The sequence below is a fragment of the Apteryx rowi genome, unplaced genomic scaffold (genome assembly GCF_003343035.1).
Source record: "Apteryx rowi isolate R43461 unplaced genomic scaffold, aptRow1 scaffold_643, whole genome shotgun sequence".
Classification (NCBI taxonomy): Eukaryota; Metazoa; Chordata; class Aves; order Apterygiformes; family Apterygidae; genus Apteryx; species Apteryx rowi.
Window position 1 is genome coordinate 447,846 of NW_020450920.1, and position 20,880 is coordinate 468,725.

Consider the following 20,880-nt stretch of genomic DNA (forward strand, 5'->3'; position numbering starts at 1 on the left):
CAGAAATAGGTTCTATTAGTGAATTCTCTTAGACTACATAACAATCTCCCAAAGGAAAAGGCAAGCAGCCTCATTTTTTCAAATAATTTATGGCCAGCCTGGCCAAATTGCTCATTATACTACAGGGGATAATATTCCATTGGTGGAGGAATGGACATGATTATTTAATAGGTACTTTTTCTTTCTATTATTTTTCCTTTCTACTTTTCTTAGATAAGGTATATGTAAATGTAGTAAAAATCCTTCTTTATGTGCTTTGCTTGTAAGGCAAAGACTGGACAAACATCAGCATATTATCACAAACGTATTATCAGCACTAGATATAAATGCAGCAAACAGAAGGAAGTGTTTTTGGAAACATCTGGTATGTTTTTCTTCATAAAGTACAAGAGTGTTTCTTAAAAGTCTCCCTCTCTAGGAAAGCATTCATATACAAAGTGCCCCCCCCCCCAACAAACAGCCAAAGGCTTATAATCAAAACTAATGCTATTTAAGCTCTCCTAATTCTAAGTAAACCTTGATATTGGTCAGTTTTTTCCTTTTTCCAGGATCACTTACAGACCATCACCTCAAATATGAGTGAGAGAATACATCTTTGTTTTCCAATTCAAGCTCTCTAAATGTCCTTTTTTTTTTTTTTTGCATTTGGTACATAATATTGGTTACATTATTCAGTGGAAGTATGTCTTTCAGGGATCAGTTACTTCCTAGATTCCTATTATCTGTAAAGATTGAGGTAGTTCCATGAAGCCTGTAAAATACCATGCATAGGAGCTTTTCCTGTGAAGGGCAATTAACATGTAACATTGATATTTTCTCTGAGTTGTGTGTGTTTCAGAAAGCAGCACTGTTATTAATTTGACTAACAATGTGCACTGTTGGAAAGCTGTTAGTGGTAGGAAGGCTGAGGGAGTTGAAGTCTGTGGTTTGTGCTATCCAGTGCATTTTTTTTCCATGAATACTTATTTACAATTTTGTGTTAATGGATTTTGCAGTGAATTTGACTTAAGATGTTCTGCAAATTCAGAATCCACTGAATGAAAAGCTTTTGCTTAAATTTCTTTGGGGATCTTTTATTCCAGAGATAGAATTTAGCATTGTAAAATTATTTACAGTCTTGTCCTTACTACTTAGCTGTATTTCTTCTCAACCTTTTTCCCCTCTGAGTACAAACCCATTTTTTTTCCATCTTTACCATGGAAGTAACTGTGCTTAGTATCTTTCCTAGTTACCTTACAGTTTTGTCAGTGTGTGCTCTAATTTGAGGAAGAATGTCCGAAATCAGATACACAGCCTATTTGCCTGCTCTTTTCCGTGATGGTTTTACTAGAACAGCTTACATTCCTTCATCAAAAAACACTCTTGCATGACTGGTGAGTAAAAAATTTGTGTTAGAGTATTAGCAATAGCCTGAAAAGGTGATTTGATGACTGCACTGTAGAATGCAGGAAGGAGCTCTTCTGTCTTGTATGTGAAGCTGCTGCTTTTCCATCTGTTAATATTCTGTGTGCAATCTTCACTACTACATATACAAAACTGTCATGTTTTTGTTTCTGCTCTCAAGTTCTTTGGCTCTGTATGCTTTTCAAGCAAAATTAAATGCATATTATTTGCTAACTATATATGCATTTCAGTTAAAACTCACAAGCTTACCCTTGTACTGATATTAGCCTTTTTCAGAATTTCTACTGGTTCCTTTTGTATACTCTTATATTTTATAATAACCTAGTATAATATTTTCAGTGTTTTTCCTATGGTGGTCTGTAAAATAAATTAATAAAATAAAATAAAAAATAAAATTATTTTGAATATAGAAAGTTAATTATTTTGACCCTAATACCAATTTTTAATAATTTAGTGTTTATGCTTTTCTGATTTTCTTCTTGCATGTTCTTTCAATTTAGTATTTCTAGAAATATTACTACATGATAAAAAGAGTTGAAAAGCAGCGAAGAATAACTAGCCTAAGCAAGAAGCAAAACATAATTGTAATGTCACTATAGTAGAATCAAAATTATGGCTTAAGAGACTGCTTAAGAAACTGCTTCTCTTTCCTTGGTTAAGGTATTGCAGCAGAGTGCACAGTTCTACCTGACAGTTTAAGTGAACACAGGATAAATACAGTTTATTTATTCTATTCTTAAGAGGGTGCCAACAGCATCCTGTGAATATGGTGGCCTCTCTGCCATGGCATGAGGTTTTATTTGCATTCATGCCTTAGTCTGTAATAATGACATACTAGGATAATTTATTTGTATAATGAGGTATAAAATTTGTAAAATGATGTTGTTACCTTTATCTTCAAAGGTATTTGTGAAAACTGTTCAAATGATGTTTGAAAATATACTTACTGAATATATGAGGATGTTACTTTTGTTCTCGGGACTGCTTTTCTTCAGTGTTTGTAACTTGCAACAATTATTTCTGCCTAAAATGTGATAATGCATCAGGAACAACTTTTAAAAATAGTTAAAAGCATATATGGAGCATAACACTGGAATTCTTTGTATACTCCTATCACAAAAATGGTGTATTTTAAAATAAAATATAGAAGCATTCAGACCATAATTAATCCCTATTGATATAGGGATTTAGGGATATAGTTATGTTAAATATGGGGGTTTAGAATGTGAGTGTGGTTACAGTGATTTTCCTTAAATTTTATCTGACTGTCCCATTTGTGTATTAAATTGGTTATATTCCATTTTTGTCCTTGATCATCCACTAATGCATATGCTGAGATATTCTTACTAATAAAGATAAAGCTGTGCACAAAGGTCAGTCAGGGCACTTTGGAATGTCAGGGGTTTTTTTCTTTCAGTTTTGTATCAAACGTGGAATAGATGTGAAGCAAGTGTTATCAGGATTGGAATCTCTTGACCAGCAAACTCTGTGAAGGCTGCAAATGTCTTTGGGCAATATGTGGAGGACAAAGTAGTTAGATCAGATCCCAGCCCTATTTTAGCTGTCTTTTGCTGCTTCTGACTGTAAGATGGAACTAGGACATGCATCTTAATCCCRCTATCTCATCAGTGGAATTGGTATTTCTATATAATCATATCTGTTACGGTGAAATTCCTTCCACGCGGACACTAAGGATGTTTCAGGTATCAATCTACCACTTTGATCAACCAAAAAACTCTGATCTGACGAGAGTTCTTTTCAGTAGCAGAGCAAATCGTGCTGGGTGCTGCTCCTCATCTGTTGATGAAAGCAGTCACTTCTGTCTACACCATCATTAGAAGAACAGATTCCACAGGTATGAAGCTGAGGTTTTTAGAAGTTTCTCTGCAATCTTGAATGCACTCAAGTACTTGCCTAACTTGCTTGGTTATCTGATATAACATAACAGTGAGGTCTTGTTAGATTTAACAAAGCCTTGACAGCAGACTATGGCACTATTGAGTTCTTAATAAAAAAAAAAAAAAGAAGAAGAAGAAGAAAAGACACCCAAAACCCAGATAAAAAGCACCAGGTGCTGTCTACTGGTATGCAGTTTACTTGTCTAGAATCAGGCTTTTTGGTTGCAAAAGCTAGTGAAAGAAGCAGGCAGCAGTCAAGAATAAAACAAAAAAATACAGAATTGAGTGACTTGATTTATGTGGAGTGATGAACTATTCATCAACTAGAATGTACATCAAGATAAATTTTAGGATTGCCTACTAACAGATGCTGCAAGATATTATTTGATGACCTGTCATCAGTTCTTGGATTTTGATGATGCATTATTGTGTGAATTTAAGGAAGAAGTTACATTTTCCATTTCAGAGGGATAGTGGATACTTGAAGCATTGCTCTAGGCCACTCTGCATGCCTCTGATACTGTGCCTATTTCATGGCAGTTTTCCTCCTGAAAAAACATGTAACTCAAACCACTGTCCCTGTACTTTGTCTTCCTACTGCACACTTAACCTTTCTAAAGCCATGCAGCCATGCCCCTTACCTCTCTTCAACCCATCTACTGCACACCCTGTATTTTCCACTCCATACTCCCTGCTTTCCAAGCCTGTCTGACCTCAGTGCTGCTGGCTAGAACTGCAAGTCCCAGCACTGGCTGTGTTCCTGCACAATGCACCACAGACCTTGCAACAGAGCAAGCAAAGGAGCTGCTGCCTCGCACAGGAGCAAGTTACCGCGTTCAGCTAATCTGCAGTAACTTGCTCCTGTGAGAGGTAGCGGCTCCTAGCTCCACCCCTGCTCCCTTTATTTCTGTGCATGCTCCTTTCTGGAAAGTTTCTTCCATACTCTGCACAGCAACACTAGGATGCGGATAGTCCAGAGGAAATCTAGCAGTTGGTAGATGAACTGTGCGTGAACCAGTCTCAAGATACGCTTTCAGACTAGTGGTTTGCATAGCACTGTGGGATAGCCAGCATAGATTTGCAAGATGACTCTTCGAGTCTGAAGGGGTAAATGTTTAGGATTCTGATCAAGCTCAAGTGGTATCCTTGAAGCCTATCTCTCAACAGTACATGGAGGAACTGTTTGATGCCTGCTTTCTACTTTCGTGAAGTACTTACTGCTTATTGTCCGAAGCATTTTATGTCAGTGAGCTGTGCTTGAATCTTTGTTGAGGATATCTTGAAATGCCCACCTTCATCTGAAATAGACAACTCTTAGTAAGTTATTACCAGAAATAGAATATGTATGGAGAAGAGAAGGTGACCAATCTTCTTTGGAATGCATTGTGCTTATGAAGTCCATAGTCAAGGATAGGTCTACTTCTGATGGCCAAAGATGATGTTAGGAAGAGGGCAACAGTACTGTGACTGTCCCAGCTCCCGAAGTAAGATCATAGTTAGCTGTGTTTGGGGAGGGTGAGCTTTGCGGTAAATCAGCCTCTGCTGCACAAGTACCCCTAATGCACCAAACTTTCCTATCCCAGAGCTCTGCCCCAGTGCTTTCCAATCCAGGCTATATCGTCGCTCCCTTAGACTTTTCATATCCGTTCGGTTACAAATTCCTTGCTGTCACATACTCCTCCTTATGCCAAATTTCCTGTCACTCGAGCCCTCAGCCCTTTCCTATATTTGCATTTACCTCAGTTTCCCCCATTTATCAAATTCCCTCATTTCTGAAATTTTGCTCCTCATACCCACTATTGCCACCACTTTCTTGGTATTGGTTTGCCTGACCATGCCTACTCCCTCAATTAGCTTCCCTCATGGACACATAGTACCTGGCTCCTGCAGGTAGGATTTTGAACAGGCAGATATATTTTGCAGTGCAAAAAAGGCCAAGTCTGGGATTCTGAAGGCAGAAGATAGGGCATTTGGTTGTAACTATATGGTAGCCCTTTCTTGGTGCTGGGAAGGCCTTTATGATCTGGACATTATATTGGAAAAAGTCAGAAGCAGTTGGTCCTGATGCATTTTTTATGCTGTTTGTATGGAACGTAATGGTATAGCCCTGATATGCCCATCTGGCTAGGAGTCTCCTCACTTGAGTATATGGGACAGCAGTACCAGCAGTGGAATGTTCTGTATGGATAACACATCTTAAGGAGCCACTGCTTCTCAGAGTAGTGTTTTCTTTTCTTTGTTCTATTTTATTGTTATTCACAGAAAAATAAGAATTGTGTTAATAGTATATTGAATAGAATAGACTACAAATAAAATACACTGCAGTCTGTAAGCTGATTATTTTAGGCAACTTTGTGTATACTGTTACAGATTTTCAAGTAAGAGTAAATACATGTGTTGACCTGCCAATATGTTTTTTTGATGATTGCGTTTTGTAATTTTAAGGAGTAATTATTTGAACGTGAATTCAAATATGATAATTGCACTGTGATACTATTGCCACTATTTCATAAGCTGATACTGATTTTGGCCAAATACAGAAAAGAATGGCATGGTGATGTCCAGCTGTTAGCATGGTTAGGTGCTGAGTGCTGTTGATGGTGTTTTGATAATAGAACTATGCAAATGTGAAATTAGAAAAGAAATAGTAGACTGCAATTTTAAAAGAGTGCATTGGCAAAAGGAAACATATAAGTGTTTGTATAGCTGCATACAGCTGAGAAGTCTTCAAAAGCAAATGTTTATCGTGTTATTCTAAAAGAGTAATTAGTTGAGCACTAGGGAGAGAATATCCATATCAATTTAGACATGTTGAACTATATGGTATAAAGTTAATTTTAGGTACTTAAAAGATGCAGCCTTATATTGCCGTAAAGAAGAACAAAAAGAAAAGCTAAGTATAATTTGAACATTCTTATGGGTGAGAAGCACATCTTAATGATCAATTGAGCAGTTTAGAGATCAACTGAGCCCAGTTCCTAGGGGTGAGATGGAGATTGACACATCCTGCTCTGTCTTGTCCCTCTCTTTGATGCACATAGCTTTTTTGATACTGCCAGTGGTGGTTACTGAGGGGGARGTAACTTTCTTGCCGTAGACTGGCTGGTCTAGAGCCACAGTGTCTCTTACTCCACTCTTCTCGCCTCTCCAGGCTCTTCTATGCGAGCCCAATCCCTGCAAAGTGTGAACTGTGTTGATAAGAAGGACCCTGAAGTAAATGAGTTTATACTGGTCATGAGATTTGGAATTTTTTAATTGCTCAGACCAATTGAGGGGAAAAAAAACAGAGTATTTCTGGAGACAAAATTACGATCATATTGAGATGCTCATTTCAACCTCATTGAGTGCTTATATGGAAAACTGAGCAGCTTTGCATGTTAGTGATATAAATTTTGAACTTCAGAACTCAAGAGGAGTCTTGAAAACTGAAGAAATTATGCCACTTTTTGTTTAAGGAGAATACAAAGGAGAAGTACAAGCAACTTTCCATTCCCTAAATGTTTTGCTAAAATCTGCATTGAATTGTGAAGTGATGTGTGAATGCAGAGGAAAAAAAAAAAGTGAAATGTTTTTCAGCTGAGATAGTGAGTTGAGAATAAATAGTAGTAAGTTTGTAATTCTGTGTCCATATCAATCTATTTAGGGAAGCAATCCTTGCAGTATGTTTACAGATTTTGGATGTACACTACTAATAGTAAGTTAAATAATATAGACAGCTGTGAGGTCTCTTGGAGAGATCAGTCCTGAGGTTCACTAGGTGTTCATTGCTTATAAATGAAGCCTTCCTAAAGACTCAAATTTGTAATGATCCTACATTTCTATTCTGTAAAGAAAACAACATGACCATGAGAGAATAATCACACTGTATATCTTTTTTTCTTTATGTCCCTTAATAGAAATGCAGCTGGTAAATTTTTTTTCCTTCTCTGCCTTACAAAAATTATTTGCTCTTCTTTTTAAAAATACTTTGTTGCTTTAAGATATCCCTCTCTCACATTTAGTGACATTCCTTGAATGCTTTTTATAGATTCTCTCTTAACCAGTTGCCACTAATTATTTCACATACATTTCTTTTCATTTAGAAAACCCTTAAATATTTTCTGAATTTGCTTTATGCTCCTGGAAAAAGGTTTGATCAATATGCTGGCTTTTTCATCTCCAGAGACTTGCATTCGGAATGAATTTGATTTATCATGACTAAAAATGAGTTTGACAAGCTTATCCTGACTTCCTTATGTCAATACTGCAGAACCATTGCGAAACAGTAAAAGTCTTCCAGACTGAGCCCGGCACATTAATGGGCCAAATATATGGAAGCTAGCTACTTGCCTGCCCGTGCTGTGACTGACTTTCTCCAATCTTTACTAATCTTTCCTTCCTTTGGGTATTCCTGTCAATCCCGAGGATATTTTTGTATACACTATCTAGTTACAAAAGGATTTTGAAGATGATACACAGTTTGACACCACTGCTTACTTACTGTTTTATATACTTGACTGCTTCAACTTTGCCATCTTGCGGAGTTGCACCAGTACACATTGTTAYGGAACCAGTTTAAAGTTGTGTATATCGTATATGTTATGAGAACTGAGAAGACTCAAAACCATAGTAGCATGTGTTCATTGTGTGGAATGAAGGCCAAAACAAAGATTTATTGCCATCTAAGTTTGTGTTTTGTTTTGTTTTGTTTTTTTAAAAAAAAAGTCTGGAGATGGTGAGAAATTAGTTTAAAAATGACAAGTTTATACATAGAAAAAACTTGCAGCTCTTTATGAATTTAAAATACATATTTATGATGTATATGCATAAAAATATAAGTATCTTATTAAAAAGAGATAGCTCAGTTAAACTGTTAGACTTGAGCAGAATGACGCCTGTGTTCCTACTTTTTTCTGGGTATTTCTAGTTGGGAGGAAATGTAGTCTATGTGTAGTGCCTTGTTATTAGGGCGAATGGGATATAGAATCAAAGGGAAATATAGTGTTTAATAACTTCATGTAGACTTGGAGCTACTGAAGATTATGATGGCCTATGAATGTCTCTCTTAATCAAAGCACAAATTCTTTCAGTTGTCTGTCACCAATCCATTCTCCTTATGGGGTTTCTGCACTCTAGACCAAGATTTTTAGGAACTGCTAAGCGAGAGAGGATGACAGCTCTGCCTTTGCTTAGCAATAGCAACACAGTGATTCTACCATTTGACAGCACAGTATTCTGTTACACTGTTAGCTGGTCAGTTTTCTTCAATGTTGTTTTTGTCTTCATTTTCTTAGGAATGGCACCCTAATGCTCCTCTGGTGTTTGGGTTTTGTGTTGTAGTAAAATTGACTTTTTGCACAGTCTTTGCAGAAATCAGACTAACTTTTATTCAGAAGTACCACCACTCCTTTGAATCCGCTTGCCCCGCTGTCTTTCTGCATATTGCTAGTGTACATACTGTCTTAGAGAATAACCAGCACAAACTGTGTCTAATGCTCTCTTTATTTAGGGAGCCATTAGAAAATACAGCAGGAATTCTTTTGTTATTTCTCTTTTTGCAGTGCTGTCACTTTCATGTTACTCTACATACTTTTATTTGTCCTAATCTGTTTTAACTCTTAGGCCTGCTGCTCTGAATGTGTTTACACTTGTCTTTTTCTCTTGCTGCTCCTCTGTCTCTAACGGTGTCTCATGAATGGAACAGACATGTACCCTGCCGCTCTTGCATGTCGTTGAGTGACATCCATCACAAAGGAGCCCGGGAAGTTACTTTGTTGAAGAGGTTCTTGCACAATAAACCCAAATTACTAGGGCACATCCATCTTTAATGCATGCCTTTCCTTTTGCACTAGTAAGAGTAGAATCCTGTAACTGTGTTTGCAAAGGTAGATCTTGCTGTAACGTAATGAAACTGGTTGCCCCGCTGCAGTTCAGCAATAGCTGTTGGAGATGCAGAAAGCTTATGTGAATGTAAAGTGATATCTTAAAAGATTCTTTTCATTTTTCTAGGCTACTCACCCAGAATGTTGGTCTTCTTTATGTTGGAAACTTTGACAGACCTTTTGCACAAATTAAGGTACGATTAACAAGCTGAGGGGGGAGGAGCTACTTAATTTCACTTTTGTTTGTTTTAAGTCTTGGTTTAGAAAAACTTCAAGTGTATCAATGCAATTTCAGAAAAAACAGTGGGTAATATTGTTATTTTTGTGATGTTTCCCATATTCTGGGTTTGTTTCTAGTTACATCTATGTACTTAGCGTGTCAAAGTGTGTAGTGTTTCCTATCATCTTTTTTTGATTAATTTTGAATCTGGTTTAATTACCAGAAGGAAAATGTTCCTTTTTTTTTTTTTTTTTTGATTACCTTGTCATTTCAAAACAAAGCCACTTCTGGAACTCTGTAATTCTTCAAGAGCTCCTTACAGGGAAGACATTGCATTAAAAGCACAGATTGTATTCCCAGTATTATTAGATTTATTATGAAAGGCTCATGCAGTTGCTGAAATAAATTTGTCTTTTGTGACTTATTGTTTCTTTCTTTTTTTTTTGACCTATAATGTCAAAGTTGACCTATAATGGTTTCACATTTCTAATTGCCAGTTGCTAATTAGTTATTGTCRTGTCCCTTGCAAACAAAAATTGTTTTGAAAGAGGATATGGATTGATTTTCATGACAGTTTCTTTGGGATTTTTCTTAGGGCAAAGAGAGAGAGCCATTAGCATGTTGGTCGTTACACTGGGATGTGGAAATGTGGTATTTGTTTTGCAATGCAGAAATGTCTGCCTGTCCCAAATCATACCTGTAATCACTATGTATTCTGCACTGTTGGCAGCATTGTCCCCCGCATCGTGTGCACACACTTGTGCCTCTCTGAATTTTAAATGCCTTGGGKTTTTTTTTTCACATCGAAATGCAACTTAATTTCTAAAACTTAAATGTGTTCCTTTGCCATCCCTAATTACAGTACTGAAGAACAGCATTCCCAACCGTACCTGGCAAATACAGTATTCAAGATACGGGCACAGCAATGTTTTCTGCTTTGTTTCCCATTCATACCTTATTTATGGTGTGATGCTTGATAAATGTTTGACATATTTTTAGTTTGAGAAGATTAATATGTGACTTTCTATTAATGTACCACTGTGTTTTCATCCTAAGTGTTGTGTTTATCACAGAAAAGACACTTTGGATATTCAGAATAGCTTTCTGTTACTACCTAGAGAAAACAAAGCCTTATTTATCCGCTAATTTATTTGTAGATTACATAAACATGTTCAAAGGAGCTATTTCCCCATGGCTGTACTTTCTAAAGCGTAGCATTTATTTTTGGAACTACAGAAGGATAGTTCTTCATCAGTAAGATGTAAATTTGCACACTGCTGCTCAGCTTAGTTTCTGGTGCTAAAGGTAATCCTAAAATGGTAAGCTAATTTGTCTCAGAAACATTTTTTTTTATGGTCTGTATTATTAGCTGCAACTGGGAAGTGGTATACAATTAACAAAGATATGAGCTTTTTTTATCGAGACTTCTATCTGGTTGTTTGGAGATTCTAGAGAGACTTCAGCTGCTCCACAGGAGGAGCTGGTATACGGTGATGGAGTTCCAACTTTTTAGATATCTTCAACAAAAAATAGGGAGTGATATTTTACCATAGGAGTTGGTGCTGCTAAAATAAACTTACATGTTCTGGAGATATACAATGCTCTTTAGGAACTGTTGACATGAGTTTCTTTAATTCTTCCTTCAGTAGTTATTCAAATCTTTAATATGTGGTTGCTAATAATTCCATCAGTTAAAGACCTGTGAACCAAACTTTGTCCTGGTATATACTTAAAACTGATTCTTTGTAACCTTTTAGTTTAGATTTGCTTTTGCTCACTGTGTGATATGTTGGTCTCTCTTGTGATATAAATTACCCACTCATGTTCATTTGCAAACATCACGTTTTAAGGTATTCTATTAAGGTTAGGCATTTCTTGCCAAAATTGTGCATTAAGGAATGTACAAAACCACTGTGCTCCTCTGTCAATGAAGATTTATTGCTCAAAGTGAACCATTTTTATACACCAGTACTTCAAATGCATTTTAGTGCCCTTTCAGTAAGACAAATAGGAATGTTACCAGGTCTTTGAAATATTCATACTAGACATATAAACTGCCATGTTAGTACTCAAAAATTCCTATTTCAGTTTATGTACATGTACATAACTGCAGAGAGAGAAAGAGAGAAACTCCTTATTAAAGTATCCCTGCCCAAAGGCAAACAAGTCTGATTTGCCAGAACTATACAGGCAGATAATTGCACAGTGTCTTTGATGAAGTTTGTAGATGGCAAGTCTGGGAAAAGATTTTTGAAATACTAACATCTTTTCTAAGACCATTATTCTCTGTCTTTTTTTCTCATATGCAATAATTCATTAATATTTATACATATTAATATTTATAATGTTTCTGAGACATAGATGAAGTGGTTATATTAACTGAAATTACCTTATCTCCTTCCTCCTGTCTTGCTTTACGTCATATCAATGATAGTGTCAGATGTTTGATCTCTGTACTTCATAATACAAAAGGAATGTGAAGTATTCATTCCTGAAGTTTTTGAATCCTGGATCTGATAGCAGGTAAATTAGAAGAAATGGAAAAAGAGTGCTCTCTTGGCTAGAACAAGACAAATCTGCCTGGAATTTTTCTTTCCAGTAATGTAGTTTTATGTGACTGTTCATAGATATTATAGGATTTTGTACATTACTGCTTTGAACGGAGTTCTTGGTACAGAGCCCTTAACTAATTTAATATAGGATAGTTCCTCTTACTATTTATTCTGTTTCTAAATTGAATTGTTCTATTTTTTTTGTTTAACTCCAGCATCTGTTCAAAGGGTTTGTAGAACAGTTTCACTGTAAATATGTTTACTTTTTATATCTTTTCACATTTAGGTAGTTCTATATAAACATTCATTAGTAGTTATTGTTACATACTTACATGTCCATGCAAACAACTTAGGAGCAATTCAGTGATTTTTCAGCTTTTTTTGGATCTTAAGTATGGTCATATTTAAATATCTCTCTCTTACAAACTGGATAAAATTAAGAAGGTTTCTGAAGATCAATATCTCGATCAGCAAAATAAAATATTGACATCCCGTGTGATTAACTGGCAAACTTTCTTAAATCCATTTACATTAAATGTTATTAGTAATCTTTACTAACTATAAAGTTACTAAAGCAACAATTTTATCATATAAATTTTGTGTTTATTAGAAGTGATTAAATTAATTCTTCCAGCATACACAATAGTCACCTGATGAAGGAGTGTGTTATAGGATTTTTAAACTGTTTATAGAACAAGAAGTCTTCATGATATGTATTTCCAGATGTTTTTAAAAGAGAGACTTGATCAGTGTAGATTAAAATGAAAACTTAGGTACACTGTATCTGGTAATTATAACTTCTCTAAAGAAAATTATGTTGCTTCACCAATTCATTATGACTGAAAGTTTTTGCAGTTCAGTTTCTAGTTGCTTCTGGGATTAAAGGAAGCTGTTCAGTACACTGTGTTCTCCACTATTAATCAGTAATGAATCTTCTGGTAGTCTTTACTCTTGAGTTAATGACCAGTTTCATTTTGGGCTCTTAACACATTAAATTATCATTTAAATAAAGATTAATTACTGCTATTTTATTTTTGGATTTATTTTAAGAGTAGTTATTAAAAAGTTATATTATAAATACTACTTTGTTCACAATAGAACTGTTCAATTTAATAGAATAGGAAGACAGTTACGGTGAAAAGACTATTTTGGAAATAGTGATATGTTCTTAATATTTTGTTTTTATGCTATGAGCCCAGTGGAAAGATTCTGAAAATTTTAAATTTGCTTCTGGGGAAATTGCTGCCGCAGTTACAGCAGTTGTTATGTCAAGGACTAGCACAGAATAAAGCTCTGTACTCTGACCTGCAGCTCAGTAGCTGTTATCTGCAATTTTATCAAACTTAAGAACAGTATTGCTGATTGTGGTAGATAAAACTACCACATACACTCTGAGATTACAGTTTTGTTCTAAGCTGTTATTCGCCCAGCTGCCTCATTTTCCTTCAGTAAATACACAATTAACAAAAACATGATAAAACATAGTAAAGATCTAGCAAAGAGAGGCCTTGCAATGGGTAATTGGCCCAAAATAATTTCTGTGATCACCTCAAAACCAGTATCTTCCAGCTACAAATTGGTCCACCTTTACTCTAAGGTCCACAAGCAAGTTATCAGCACCTCAGTGATTTTACTGTAATATTCCCAAAAGTTGAAATATCTTCAATACAGCTACTTCACCCTGTCCAGGCATAGAGGATGAACTAATGCTTCTGTCTGAGTACCAGGGTAGATCTCATTCATGACTCCTTCAGCAATATCAAATATCCGTCGGTGATTGTCCAAGTGATTGGCCACAATTTGCACAACAATCTTTTCCAAAAAGAAGACTACAGTGACATGAATTGGTGAAGCTGTTGTTTTCAAGAGCTCATTTCTTAAGCCAGAATCAGCTGCTGAATTCTTGACTGAACCTGGCATGTTTTTCTTCGCTGGGGTGCCAATGACTTCTACTATCGATTAGTGATCCCAAAACTGGGCAGGCTACTGTGGCTAATCTAATCCCAAAGCACAGGTGTGTAGCACCTTGTTAGAGCACAGCTCTCCAGACTGTTCAAAATTTAGGAGGAGAATTGGTCCAGCTTTCCCCACCCACCTAAATACTACCCTGACAAGGCTCTACAACAGCAGCCTGGTCTGTGCAGTCTTTTAGCAAAGTATATGTAAAAGTTTTACCTCTGTGCCTATTGGCAGCAACTAACAGTATGTTGGCACCATAATTATATGATGCTCTGCTTATCGGACTTTCCTAAATATTGACAGAGGTCTTTACCTTCACAACCACAGCAGGAAAGGATTTCCAGTTTATCGTAATCTGAGTGTTGTTTCTGCTGCCTATCTCCCCTTCTTATTATTTTGCACTATTAATGTATTTTATGTGATATGAAATGCCATAGAATAAAACATAAGGATATCATGCCTTTAGTTTGAAGAAAATAGCTGGTCACCTTGGCATGGCTTTGCAGTTCACTCTTGACTTACTTATCCACAGAATAAGCTGCCAGTACACTTGAAAAATCATTTTCAGTTATTAGTGGGTTCTACTGAGTCAGGTGCTGTTGGGTTGGAAGCATATTGCTTGCAGAGCTACCCAAGGATTAATCTTGAGAACAAGCTTATTTAATAATTTTATTAATAAGCTTGGTTTTGTTGAGGTTTTATGTACTGATAATGAAAGTTTGAAAGCAGTGCCAGTACAAAGGAGAACTGGCACAGTGAGGACTGGCTGAACCTTCAGTCTAGCTAACAGAGGTAGGATGAAATGTAATAATAGCTCTAAGCATAAAATTATGGAGACATAGAGACCACAAACAAGTCTGCCATCTTCTGAGGCTTCCTTATTTGACAGCGATGTGACTCAAAAAAGACCATGGTTCCTTTTAGGGGAGCTGAGAAAAATGAAATTGGTGCAGGCATGAAAAAAGCAAATGTATCCCTAGACTCTCCGGAGGGAGCCATTCCTGAGAAAATGGAAATACGGGTTCATCCATAGCTGTGCCGTTCTGGTTGCTCACATACGAGACAAATGATTTCAAACTGAAAGAGAACAGAGGCACCACTGGGTTGAACAGAGGCCCATCAAATAAGAAAAGAATAGTGTTAGCTTGGCTTATTTAGTTTAGCAAGACAGTGTGTGAGAAAGATTATGATTTCTGTTTGCAGATATGGTAGCAAAATTAACACGGGCAGTAGGAAGAAGGAAGGGAGAAAATCAGTTTAAACTATTTTGAAAACTGAAGAATATCTTTGACTTTTGAGAACAACAGATCTGGATCTGACTTCCACTAGGAGCAAGTGCCTTTGTAGTTTTAAGAAGGAATGTAATAATTACATGATTTGATGACTGTGAAAGAAGATAGACCTCATAATCTAAGCCTGAGTCTCTATGTTTCATTAAACACAGTTATAGTAACTCTGAATTAAAACACACGCCAAAGTGCTTGTGATTAAGCTATATTCTATCTTTTCTGGAGTTGAAAATATATCTTTGGGTTAAAGTCATCAACATTATTAATTTATATTTGCTATTGTTAACAGTCTCCAAACAGAATTGGTGGCTCTGATATTTTATAGAGAGTTTTATGAGATGTTACAGCAGGTTTTTTTCAGATCCTCTTTGCCCTTGCAAGACATGGCAGCTGCACTGGGTATCATTGGAGTTGCTAGTATTTAGCTGTTGAGAAGCCACATAAGGAATTCTTTTCTCTTCCTTTTTCTTCTTCTGTTTGTCTTTCTTGGAAACCACCTATATTTGTGTCTTGCAGAAGTAAACACATGGAAATAGCTTTAGCACCAACACCTGAGAAGTGGGGCTGATTGCCAAAATAAACTTCCAAATTGAGTGGGAATTTAAGCGTTCCTAATGTTTATGGTTACAAGATTTGCAGTCTTTTTGTGGGAGAGTTATATAATAGGGAGATGTCCTCAGGTGCCTGAACCTATCTTTCTTTCCCACTCATTCCTTTCCTCTGTACTGATTTCACATAAAGGGCTGAATCAAATTCAAGATCTTAATTTTTATCTTCAAGGCACTCACATGGTTTGCAGTGCCTAACAAGTTACCTGACTTTGGTTGAAGGGCTGTGTTTGCATTCATCAGGAATGCAGGAAGGTTTTACTTTGAGAGTAAAGTTAATTCTCAGTAGCAAGAGGGTTTTCAAGAGGGCAACCTAGGGCTTCAGATGAATTTCACAGAATCTAAATGTGATTGCATATCAAAATCTTCCTTCCTAAGTTCAAGGTATATTTCTTTGACTTTGTGTCTTAATAATCTGAATATATTTAAAAACAAAATTCTGAAATAGGGACAGCAATAACAGAAACTCTGAGAAAATAAAACACTACCCTACTTGCACAGTTCTTCTTCTGTAAAGGACATGAGGGAAGGTGCTACACAGAACTCACTGAACAAACTGCAAGTTTGAAAAAGGTGTTAGCAAGAAATCACCCACTGCTGATTCCTAAGTTTTATGCTGGTTAAAGATAGCAAATTTAGCTCCTTTTTTTGAGTAGGATACTTTTGAACCATTAGTTTAAGAATTACATAAAGAAATGGTTTAATTCTGTATCCCTTGACTTCCTTTCACTTCTCTACATCYTGGCATTCTTTGTTGGAGGTTTTCTCAAAAACAATTGCTAACTCTTAGGGACATKGGGTCCTGATTGCCTGTGTGTTTTTATAGTCCCTGGAATATGAGAGCCCTCAATCATGCTTGGGAATGCTAGACGCTATAATAATAATAAAAATGAATAGTAATACATTTTCTCTGTGTATGTGTATATATTACATAAATATCAGCATACACTGGGCACACCCTCTGTAGACTTTCTTGCAAAAGAAAGAGAAAAAATATAACCTTCAAAATGTCAGTGTAAACAGGAAAAGAGTAACAGCTAACAAATCTCCATGAACACTGCAAAGAAATGAAGCAATGATTTCATATACTGTCACGATCGCTGTCCATAAGAACAAAATGTTAATGGGCAGTAATTTATGAATTCCCTGTGTTCTGATGGATCAGATAGTCCCCAGTTTTGCTTTTTCTCATGATTATGCCTATGAATTCAGTTAAAAAATTTGCTCTTTGTAAAGCATGTTGTGTCCCATAGAAGTCCACAGATTTAGGAAGATTACCTCTGCAGATTTCTGTTGTTGCTGCCAATAAGATAGAATAATTGCTGCTTGGTTTTGGACTATGTTTTCTTTTTTTCTTTTCTTTTCTTTTTTTTTTTTGTTTTATTGGGCAGCTTTTGTTATTTCAGCTCCTAGTAGTTTTTTTGAAAGTCAGTCCAAGTTTGTTCTTGCTAAGCATAGGGTAAATTAAGCCTTCTGGAAAGGTTAAAATAATAGCTGATTTACTTTAGTTTTTAATACTTTTTTCAGTTTTCTATTTACTTCATTATTATCTGTATAAGAAAAAATCTTCAAATGCTTTTTTGATGAGTATTGTAAAAATGAACAGATTGCAATTCTTTAAGCCTCCCATTTCCTGGGTTTTGGAATATAAATACATCTTAGCAATAGAAGATTAGTATGATAATACCTCATTTCTCAGCAAACTTAGAAATATAAGTGCTGACAAAGGACCCTCTTGAAGTTTAACACAGGAAATGCAGAGTTCTGCACCTGGGACAGAACAACCCTATGCATCAGTACAGGCTGGAGGCATCTTGGTTGGGGAGCAACTCTGCAGAGAGGACCTGAGGGTCTTGGTGGCAAGAAGTTGAACATGAGCCAGCAGTGTGCCCTTGCAGTGATGAAGACCAACCTCATCCTGGCTAGAGCTAGAGCTAGCTAGAGCATAGCCAGTAGATCAAGGAAAATCATTATTGTCTTCTAGTCAAGCACTCGTGAAACCACATCTGGAGTACTGCATGCTGTTCTGGACTCCCTGGTGCAAGAGAAATCACCAAACTGGAGCAATTTCTGCAGGAGATCACTATGATGGGTAGAGCATATGAACTCTTTGGAAAGGTTAAAGAAATAGGGATGGCTTAGTCTGGAGAAGAGAAGGCAATGGTGGGAGCTAATTGCAATCTTCTATCACCTCAAATAGGTTTGCAGAAAAAACAGCCAGGCACTTCTCAGAGATGCACAGTGAAAGAGAAGAGACAACGGAAAAAGTGGTGCGAGGGAAATTGGATGTAAGGGGAAAAAAAATCACAGTGAGGTTGGTTAAGCACAGTAAAAGTTTGCCTAGATTGTGAAGTGGTACAATAGGTTGTGAAATCTCCATCCTTGGAGACTTTCAAAATTCAAGGAGACAAGGCTCTGAGCAACCTGACTGAACCTTGAAGTTTTAGCCCTGTCTAGAGCAGGAGGTTGGAATAGATGATCCCTAGAAGTCCCTTCTAACCTGAATTTTCTTGTTCTATGACATTCAAGAGTATAAGCAATCACCACTGTGTAATATAGCTAGTTCTTAAGGATGTATGAAACTTGTATCATTTATTGTGTTTACTAGGAAATTGTACAGTTCGATATTTCTGAGCTTCCATTATTATTGGTTGAATAGAAGTTAATTTCTGTCAATAATATTAACATACAATATACTAGTCCATTTTTCCTCATGATTTCCTATGGCTGCAACCCTTACTGCATTATACAAGACTTTCAGTGCTTTCATTCTTTGGTTCTTGTTTGTTTGTTTTTTTCTTTGTTTGTTTTTTTTTCCCTGTGTTAAATGATTACCTTTGTAAATGAATGCTTTTGTCATAATATCAAAAATATAAAGAGATGCATTTTTTTCCATTAAGAGGTAGAATTGCATTACATTCCAGAGACTGTATAATCCTGTTTCATAAAACATGCTATATTTTCCTCACTAAAATGTTTATTTARAAGAACAAAAGATTTCTTCCTTTGAAGTCATTTTGCTGCTATTTTCACTTAATGAGACGGTATGGATTTTTAAATGGAGTGTGTGGTATATGTTGAGAGAAAGGATCTGGATAAACTAACAATTTGTGACCACAACTAGAACTGGGAGAAGCTGGTGTTGTCAATAATGTCTAAATTTTAAGAGGTTTGTGGATTGTTCAAAGCTATATAACTATTTTTAAAAGAATGATAGCAGAGAAGAAAAGAAGTTAAAAGTGGCAAGATTGGCTGTATTAGTAGCAAAGTTCAAGAGTAACAGGTTGATAGAGGAGCTGCCACTGTGTACCTGTTATATGTAGTAGTGCCTAGGAGACTCTGTAAATGAGTGAAATAATGTACACGTGTTGCGTGTAATGGCTGTTAGAAAGGGAAGCCCAGCAGGTAGCAGTGCACCACGCAGGACGTCTGAGTGTTCTAGGAACAAAACTTGAATATATGCTTGGAAGGTGTATTCATGCCATCTGATGGGCATACCTTCCCTTCTTCCCCGTCTCCTCTTCTGTCTCCCCTATTCCGGGAGTGACACTAACCTACAGTGACTCTTCAGCAGTTCCAAAGGCCATTTATTTTTTCTTCTTCAGTTCTTTAGATTGCCGTGCTCTTGTCATAATATCTATGAGGTAAAGCCAGCCAGCAATGCAGCATCACATTAGGGATGGTTGATCTGGAGTTTCCTATTTTGTCTCATTTTATAAATAATGAGATTTGAAACCAGCAGTAGCCAATATACGTGCCATCGTACTTTAGTTTTTGCAATTTTCTTTTGTCTTGGCATGCCTTCTTCTTGAATTCCCTGCTGCCCTACCTTTCCGAGTAATTTTCTAAATATTTTACTTTACTCAATTGACCCCATATTGAATACTATTCTGAGAAATATCAGTCAGAGAAAAAAAACTGGATTTTCAAAGTGATATGCAGATTGTGCTTGTAGCTTTCCTATGCCAAGTGATATGAAAACATACTATGATAAATCTAAACATTGGGACATGCAAATTATGTCTCATTATTACAAAAATGCTTATTGTTAATACACAAATAGTTTAATTTTCTGAATTGAAGAGATGGCAAAACAAATGGTCTAAACTATGTCACAGAACCACACAGTTACTGCTTATCACTACCACCAAGTAAAAAATTACTGAGAAAAATACTGGGAATGGGAGGTTTGTTTTAGCAATAAATGACCAGAGACATTGCAGATGTTTCTCATCTGCATTACGTTGATCATTATACATATCACAGTAGAATAACTGATTAGTTCATTGTAAAAACTGCTGGATTTACTGTGTCTTAGAGCAAGATTTGGTATCTTATTGTCCTCATTGTCTTTGTCATGTTGTTCTTTCCCAGACTTCCGTGTTCAAGAGCATTCTGGCTCTCTTGTGATTTTGAGCTGGCACCGTTTTTCTTTTTGCTTTCTTAAGTTTTACAAAAGTGACCTTGCAGAAGGAGGATGATTAGTCCAAGAAGAAAGATCTTTAAACTCTTGAAATTGATAATTTGTTGCTGCAGCTGTAATTCTGTTATCACTGCATTGTCAAACCTGTTTTGGGTGTACCTCTGTACATATCCTAATTTGTTCTGAGTAACTGTAGATACCTTGCTGGCAACAGCTGTTTATGGGGCTAGTTACTGTGCTTGACTGAGTTGCAGCAGACACAGTTTTTCTTTTAATATAGACATCATCATGCTTAGTTTCCATCAATGCAATTGCATTTGCATTTTCTTTTGACTAGAATACAATATTCAACAGTATAGCAGATATGCTTGAGCTTCTCAGAGTTTTAGGCAATTTAGAGAACTCATTGCAGATACTGTTTTTTCAGAGAAAGTCATGTCCTATTTGTCTGTCTTTACTGTTTTTTCCTTGCATAAGTCTCATTTTCCTGTCATATTTGTGATTAATCTCTGTTCTGATTTTTGAAATCAGTTCTGTGTCTTTTATTGCTGCATTAGACTGGAGGCATTTGTTGGTACTTTAGGCAAATGAAATAAAAGATATTAAAGGCAGCAGAATGGATAATGGGGAGAAACAATGGATGCACAAATATTTTCTAAAAAATAA

General features: G+C 36.3%; 1 protein-coding gene across 3 annotated transcripts in view; it reads left to right on the forward strand.

Annotated features, from left to right (window-relative positions):
* Positions 1–20,880, forward strand: part of RNGTT (RNA guanylyltransferase and 5'-phosphatase) — a 197,543-nt gene that overhangs the window by 154,799 nt on the left and 21,864 nt on the right. For all 3 annotated transcript variants that reach the window (XM_026084500.1, XM_026084499.1, XM_026084502.1), the window contains one exon: positions 9,291–9,357. In XM_026084500.1, coding sequence (XP_025940285.1) covers positions 9,291–9,357 — 67 coding nt within the window. The remainder of the gene's footprint in view (positions 1–9,290; positions 9,358–20,880) is intronic.